This window comes from Hydractinia symbiolongicarpus, chromosome 4, assembly GCF_029227915.1.
Source record: "Hydractinia symbiolongicarpus strain clone_291-10 chromosome 4, HSymV2.1, whole genome shotgun sequence".
Classification (NCBI taxonomy): Eukaryota; Metazoa; Cnidaria; class Hydrozoa; order Anthoathecata; family Hydractiniidae; genus Hydractinia; species Hydractinia symbiolongicarpus.
In genome coordinates this window covers 12,853,907-12,862,369 of record NC_079878.1, presented here as the reverse complement: position 1 = coordinate 12,862,369, position 8,463 = coordinate 12,853,907, and the positions used below count along the sequence as shown (strand labels likewise).

At 32.8% G+C, this 8,463-nt stretch overlaps 2 protein-coding genes across 2 annotated transcripts; one reads left to right on the top strand and one right to left on the bottom strand.

The window, feature by feature from the left end:
- Positions 1–6,187: 6,187 nt before the first annotated feature.
- Positions 6,188–6,679, bottom strand: LOC130642248 (uncharacterized). Its single transcript, XM_057449337.1, has 2 exons — positions 6,427–6,679; positions 6,188–6,321 (listed from the first exon to the last, which is right to left on the bottom strand). Exons 1-2 carry the CDS (start codon positions 6,677–6,679, stop codon positions 6,188–6,190), a joined length of 387 nt encoding a protein of 128 aa, XP_057305320.1.
- Positions 6,680–7,668: 989 nt separating this feature from the next.
- Positions 7,669–8,460, top strand: LOC130641362 (uncharacterized). The gene is made up of 4 exons (XM_057448134.1): positions 7,669–7,868; positions 7,951–8,071; positions 8,149–8,253; positions 8,330–8,460. Exons 1-4 carry the CDS (start codon positions 7,669–7,671, stop codon positions 8,393–8,395), a joined length of 492 nt encoding a protein of 163 aa, XP_057304117.1. The 3' UTR covers positions 8,396–8,460.
- The last annotated feature ends 3 nt before the right edge of the window (positions 8,461–8,463 follow it).

The following is an 8,463-nucleotide window of genomic DNA, read 5'->3' as shown; positions in this document are numbered from 1 at the left end:
TCTTTCTCTTTCTAGTTTAAGTAAATGTGTAGTTTTATTATAAGAAATCGTTTTTGTTCAATCTTCCAGGAAAAATCCCATTGACTATCCATTTTCATTTTGCAAAATACAGCTGAAATATACCAGCATGTAAATAAGGTTAGTTCAGGGACAATTTTAAGTTTTCAGTAAAGACGGGCAGAAAAAGCTGGTTTACTTTTTTTTATGATGTTTAGCTTATATAGCTTATTGTTTTGGATTTTATATTTTACACTGAAAGTGGCTACTTTGTGAACTTATGGTAATTTTGTTCTATGCATGCTGTATCCAGTGTTGTATCTTTTATTTTTTGAAATAACAAAGAAGAATCCTAATTTTCTTTATAAAAAATATTGCCCTTCTTTGGAATGTGTAAAATCTGAATCTTAGGGAATCATAGTTAAAAAAAAAAATTGTTGTCTTGTCTAGAAACGCCCATACCAAGTTTGCATTTACATAAGTTATTGAACTTTTCAATATTTAAGTAAATATAAAACCTAATAGCGGACATTAATCTAAAAACAACTTTAAATCTTATTTTTTAGAGAAAATTGCTCGTTATACAATATTTTTATATATTATTTACTAACTGTAACATATGACAAAAAAATTTAAATAAAAACAGGAGTGTGTCTTCACCTTCTAAAAAATGCTAGGTTAGCCAGAACCTATACCAATAAGCAATTTTAGCTGAATGTTATTGGTACAAAGCTTTTAATGCTTCAAGATAATTTAATTTTAGTTCTAAATATTTTATTGGAACAAAGTGGATGATCAGAATGATGTTTGAGGAAAATGTGTCTATAAAATGTAAATCTTACTCTGTTGTGAAATTGAAAGAAATGAAAATGGGTCGGATGCACTGTAATTATGGTGTAAAATTCTAAAATAAACTAGTGAAGTGCCTGAAACTGCAAAAGGTGGAGATGACAAAAAAATCAGCAATGCCAGAAAGGTGTTTACAATGTTTTATAGAGAAAGGTTCTTTAAAGCAAGATAACGAAGTAACACCTCCATAGAGATTGCAACAAGAAAAACTTTCATGCATTCAGAGTACATTCATTCACATGGGAATTTCTGAACAATGAGATCCTTGGTATTTTTTAATGGGGCAGACAGGAAAACAAATTCTTTTTTACTAAGAAAGACTGACCTTTATCCTGCACCAGAAGAGCCATTTGTAATTATTATTGGTTGTTAAATGTTTATTGCAATATGTAATATAAAATCAACATGGAAAGAAGTTGTGCGCTTGTCAAAAATGGATTGAGCTGTGTTACGTCTTGTGGAGAGTGTCTGGGGAAAGCTGTAACAATTCCTGTAATTTTTCAGATGAGTTTGAAGATTTGGAGCAAATGAATGATGACTTTAAAGCATCTTTAGTTGCAATTTTTGTGTTATTTTTTTAGTTTTAAGTATATTTTATAATTTATCGCATCTAATGTTTAAAATGTATTAACTTCAAGTGTGTGGAACTTTTTTTTTCTCAAGAGGTATATAAACAGAGGATTTTAACATGATAATCCTGAAAAAATGAAAGCTTTCAACAATACCAAATTTGATAACATCGCAATTGTGGGTTTTAAGCCTAGACTGAAAGATGAGAGTGGGAAAAACTTGACTGATTTAGCCATGTGGCATATCTTCAAAACAAAACACATTACAATATTGCATGTGCTGATTTAATTTCACATTGTTAAGTGCTAAAAATGAGGTGTAACAACTAACTTGTGAACAATGGGGTTAAAGCGACCATAAATAACGACAACTCCTATCATGAAAGCCCCATCCAATGCAATTACTATTGTTAATTTACTCTTTCTATTATTGTAATAACATAGTCCAGCTTGTGGATCATTTTATCGATTTCGCAACGCTACTGCCAATTTTAGCTTTTTTGTCTTTTCTCCTTTTATCAACTGTCATGGTCAACTCTATGTATTCCGTCCCTTCTCTCTTAAGTAAATCTTTTTTGTTATTTTCTTCGTTTTATCTCCCAGTTTTGAGAGTGTCCACATCTGGGTTCTCATTCGCCGTGTCTTGGAACGTTCCTTTTAAATTCTTTGACAAAGTCTTTACATTGTGAGCTTTCTCTCTATTTTCTTCGTTTTCCCCTAAAAGTTTGGAGAAGTCTTTACATTGTGAGCCTTTCTCTATTTTTCTCGTTTTTGCCTCAAAGGTTGGAGTTAGTCCACATTTGTGTTATCAATGGTACTATCCTATGAATCTGTGCAGGTGCATATTTGACAGATGTGGCAGATTGTCTCATTAACTGTGAACACAACCAGTACAATAATAATGCAATCAGGAACAACCCTATTAGCCAGTAAGTAATTTTTTTACGTTGGCAATAAAACTGATGATGTCAGGTATATTTAAACTGATTTACGTCAGCATTGCACTGGCAAAAGTTTTTTGTAGTGAAATTTTTCAGTTGGCAAAAACATTCTTTCTTTACTGGTATTGGTGCTAGATCTCTCATAAATTCAATGTATTGATCTTCTTAGACGATGAATGGAATGGAAAATGGGAATCAAGTACAAGTCCCATTGACCTACCTTCCTGATGGTGTACTTCGTTAAGTTATTAGTTCACTGCAAACTGGCTTTCTATGTTTTGAGATGAACTCATTAGGAAGTACATTGTACGCATGCTATTTATCTCCTCATAAAACCTGCTGTGTTATTGCCTGCTGTGTCGTGTGGGAGAGAGAACTTTCTTGACTTCTTTTTAATATCAGATACAATTTTTTTATTATTACAAAGCGAATGGCACCACAATATTTCTGTAGCTTGAATAACAAGGTTATAATACGTCAACAGATACAATAGAAATTACATGAACTGATGTTTTTAATATTCAGACCAAATAAAAATTAATTCTTTTTAAAATTCTTTTTCTTCGATGATGTTGAAAACGAGTTGTTGTTGTTTAAAAATTTAACAAAATTCGTCGGCAATTTATTTTGCCTACGCATCTACGGTATCTTTATATTTTACATTGGCAATTTTAAAGGCTGCACAAATGTATTAGCTATAAGTATAACAGAAACACTATTAACCGCAACCATATGATTAACTACCCATCTATGACAGTCACTATAGTTCACTCTTTTTTTTTAAATAACTTTTGGTTTTGGAAAATGTTTGGTTCATGACTTTTCATGCATTCTAAATGAGGTTTAATTTCACAATTCTCACAGCGCACACAATGTTTTAAATCCTCCCCCCCTCTTACCACAGGTAATCGTAATTTAATTGCTTTGCTATTTTAGTACCTCCCTTCACATAGACATGAAATATCACTCCAAAGGAAAATATAATTTATGAATGTTCCATGTACTTATCTATTTATGAAAAATACTAAATGGATACTGACCAGTTTTGATGTTGTACTACGAAATACAAATGCCTTAGGTCAAAAGTACAAACATTGCTTTTAGTTTTCTCATTTTAAAAACAGTATGTACGCAATAAGTTTTTTTGTTATATGATCTTTTACGGTAACAAAAAATTTTTCTAGAAAATATCAATACTGTCACTCTCTTCATCTTTATCACTAGATACCCCCTCAACAGCCTTTCTTACTTTCTGACAGGAGGAAATACTCGCTTTCTTATCTTCGTCCATTTTCTTTTTTAGCTGTCTTTTAATATGTAGGTTGGTGGCTCCTACAATGACCTTCCGCTGCAACTCTGACCATAACCTTTCTGTGTCTTAAAACATTTTTCTACATACTTGTTGCGTTGACTTGTGCAAAAGTATAATTTGCTTGAACAAAATATTTAAATTTTTTCCATTCAATCAATTTTCATGGTATCTGTACTCATCTGTCCAATTTTTGAACCAAACCAATTTTTTTAAAAAATTGGGTAAAACTACTAATTCTATTGGTCAATAGGTAGTTACGTCTCTTGAAAGTGTTTTTTTTAATATGAAGCTCTATTTACTGATTAGTTGTAGCTCGTAAAATGTGGCCGTGCTGAAGACAGTTAACTTTCGCTCTCAACATAAGCTATCTAAAAATGGCTAAGGAGTGTAATTCCTTTGAGACAAATTAATTATTCATTCTGATGAATCATGAAAAAGAATTTTACCTTTTGAATTTATAGCTGCCTTGCAGGGGCGGCGCCGCAATTTCTAAAGTGGGGCATAGTGGCAGATTTTGAGATTTTAACAACTTGGGTTCAGGGGCAAAGCCCCTGGAAGCCAACACATTAGCCCCTGCCTTGACCTTCAGTTCATATATGCAGCTTTGCAACCTGGTTTCCATTCACTTTCTTTTAATTTCGTAAATGGGAACGTAGGTCAATAGGACTTGTACTTTATAATTTAAATTTTTATTTATAGTACATTAGGCGCGCGATGATGAGTTATTACAAACAGGCCTCTAAATGTACTTGATCACGTAACGCTCACGTAACGCGCTCACGTAACATACCATGGAAAGGTTTCACCCGGAAAAAACAAGCCATCAAAATGCTGTCGCGCAGAAGTTTGTTTTAATAGGTTTGAACAGATCCTTTACTCATCAAGTTTAGCGCCCTTAGAAAGTTCCAAACTTTCTCAACCTTGTTCCATAACGCCACTGGCCGATATGCTTGTGGTAGGAACTTAGCGTGGCCACTCCGAACTTGAATGAAAAAGTATCCTAGGGGTTCTGACTGACTTTCCTTTCGTGTCTATCCCCATTTCTCAACAACGAAAAGTTCGCGCATCGGTAAGAGTACCACAAGTTTCAGTCAGACTTTTGCCACTGTATTATCCGAACATTTATTTAATTAGGTGTTTGACTGTCCTTGTTTGGAACTAGATTCCTAGGCAAGCTGATGAGTCCTGATATTGGACGAAACAGTAAATTAAATACAACAAAAAAGAATCACAGCAAGCAAAAATACACTTCATAATACACTTTAAAAACTATAATACAACGAACTAATTATTCCGATTCGCTTGATGATTCTTCGCTGTCTGTGTCATCGGATTCACTCTGGCTCCCTTCGTCATCTGAAGACAGAGAAATTGCAGGAATAGAATCTGATGGCGCGGCAACGGCAAGCTTTCTTTTTCTGGATTTGATTGTTGTGTAAATTTCCAAATAGTGGGAGCTGTTTAATCGTCGGTCACTTAGCATTGCTGTCAATATGCTGATACTTCTTCACAAAACTTGTTCCTTCTATATATGCCTGGATTGTGGTTTTTGCTGTCCCTTTTATCGTAGAACAATTTTTTATCTCCTTTTTAAATTTGGCACAGATCTTACACCACACAAAATTAACAACTTTTGCGCCGTCTTTTTCAATGGTTTTATAGCCAATTACATCTGACACGTCATAATTTAAAAAGGTTTTTAAGGCCAAACAATTTCCCTTTAAAGTTGCCATCTATCCACGCTACTTGCAATTCTGTACTCTAAAGAAATTTATTTCTGCTTCTTTTTCTTTTGAAAGAAGTTTTACCGTTTTTACCTTTTTGTTCAAAAAAAAGATCAATGGGTTTTACCTGTTCATTCAAAAAGTGATCAATGAGTTTTCCTGATTTACTTTCGAACACGCAAATCTTTTTCTTCTTTAATATTCTAGACACCACGTGACCTTATTTAAAAGAAAAATTTTGCAGTCTCGCATTTTTTTTTTCTTTTTTCTTTCCGTAATGTGATTTCTAAGAATTATTACTTGCTACAGTTTTATTTAGGAGCGTGATTGTTCACGCACCTAAGAAATGAATTGATTATTTTGGTGATTTATTTTTCACGCGTATAACACATTTTAATGGCGTGCCAAGGTGCGCGCGCCGCGATCGCGCACCTAATATAACGCATAATGCTCTTCTGAAAAACAATTTTAAACTAGCAATTACTATGAATGTAATATTTTTCTTTTGAATAAATGTCATGCCTAATATAATTAGATATAAGAGTGCGAAAAATATAACTTCGTTTCCAGGCGATATGCAGCGTATCGATATGTGCTATAAAAGAAACCCGGGAATGAAGTTGTGAATTTTGTTACCTGTATATAACTTTGAGTATATTATAGTATGTTGACTTTGAGTATATTATAGTATGTTGAGTATAATTTTTGTTCGACATATATCATGAGTACAATTTTACACGTTACATTTTGTTGAGTATACTTTAGCATATGTTTTTAAAATAATAAAAAAGTCGTTTACCGATTCAGAACGTTATCTTTATTAGGTATCCATGCTCCTTCCCTGTCATGAAGACTGACCATTACAGTCCAAACACATGCGGGCTTAGACAGACAGCATTGAACCCTTCGTGTTGAGTGACATGTCGAATCTGAATAGAAGAAAGTTTGACCAAAAAAAACAACATTCATAGTGTGCGCATTATATATTTTCACATCAAAAACAAGAAAATATGCCCACTAAAGCTGAAACTTACCACCAGAAATATATCTCAACTTTATTTCGTCGATTTCAATGCAGCACAAACATTCCCGATTCACTGGCATAGTACGACAAAATAAACATTTACACCATTCGGATGGTTCAACATGTAGTCGATTATTTTGAGGCTCTTGCTCTCCAACCTCTTCAGGACAGTCAGGAATGTCTTCCCAACTGCCATTGCTATCATCGTCGTGATTATTTATAACTTTCTTTTGTGGTTCGAATTGGTAAGGATTTGCAGACATATTATTAAACTTTTGTGTAAGTATATTTGTATTTTGCGCGGGATTTTGTAAAGAAGTGTTGTGAGTAAAAAAGACTGGACACTATTCTTCAACTTTCTGAAAATAAATTCGCAACAAGATGGTGGCGGAGGTTCACATTTTCACGAAGTAAACATGGACAGCTCAACTTGTATCAGCACCTCGGGATCCCTTTAAGGTAGCGGTATGGTAAATTACACCTCTTCTGTATAAAGCATTTTTTTCCAACTTTCCTTTTAAAAAAACATTATAAAAGTATATATGTACTTGTTAACAAAAGTTTGTTCTACAATATTATGAAAAAAAAAATTAAAATGTTGTAACAGAAAAAAAATATAGTCGAAAGTCTTAAAAAGTGGGTGTGGCCAACTGTGAAGGGATTTGTCTCAAAAGTATACAAGTTTTCAGAAAAAAAAATATGTCCACATGTTCAGCATAGTCTGAATTTAAATCGCGTGTCTCATTTTTTTCTCAACTTTAATCGTTTTAAAAATATGCCGTAAAACATCTATAAGATCATAAAAATAACACTCAATTTTTTTTCCTTTTTCTTTCAATCACTTTTGCATCCAAATCCGCTGACCAAAAATTAAAATGAGACACGCGAGTAGAGATCAAACACTCGTGAAGCCGAAAACGAAAGTTTCATGACGTCATCTAATGTATTTTTGAGACAGATCCCTTTTAAGAAGAGTACGCAACCGAAAATTTTACGAAAAAATTATTCAGAGATATTCGTTAACGAAGTTTTTTCTTTCGTCCTGTGATTGTTTACAAGAAATTGAAAAGAGAATATTTAATTATTCATTAGTTATTTAAAGTGAACTTGCGGAACTCTTATTCAACATTTTTTTTGCATAAGAATGCCCCCGTCATAATAAAGCAAAATTAATAATTCTCAAAGCATTTGTTTCTAATATGATGATATTTTTTCTCACGTCAGGGGGTTTGAGGGTAAAATATGAATATAAATGTTCAAAAACAGGAAATGTAATAATCGAGAATACGATTCTGTTCAACTTTCATTTTTGTTTTGTGAAAATATTTGTTACAATAAGAATATAAAAATGCCAAAAGCAAATAAAACACTGCAGAAAAAAAACAGCGAGGGAAACCCAGGCAATGTTTTTTCGTTGGAAGAAGAAGTTGGAAAAAACATGAGAGATGCAGGGTAAGCAGTTTTGATTTGTTCAATAAACAAGCTTCCACCTTGTTTACATTCTTTCAAATAATTCAATTTTTATTTTATCTAGATACGATGGCAGCCTGTTCATTTCTGCACTAAAAGATGCCGTAAAAATTAGAAAGAAAAGATCGAAAACACCAAGAAAAATTCGATTTTCTTTTTATTGCTATTGGGCTAGAAACCTCTTGGTAAAAAAAATGATTTGATTACATTTTTATTATCATCTTTAAAAAGATTATAATAATAATGTTATTGTTCATTTCAGAGAAAAGAAGTAGGACCGGAAAATCCCGAGTATTCATTTCCACCCTCGATACTATCCTATCTTCGATCCCTCTGTCCAGGAGATATAGTAGGCGAATTTAGAGAGGTTAGTAAAATGAAGCTAAAACTATGAAATTGAAGTATCACTGTTTTATATAAAAGAATTTCTATTTTTCTTTTAGAACGCATACAAAGTTTCAATGACAGAATTCTGCGATTCTTTAGAACTTCCCCTAATAACAGTATGAAATATAAAAAAATATATATAAAAAATAGGTTACTTTTCAAACATGAAAAATATAAAATACATAAACGC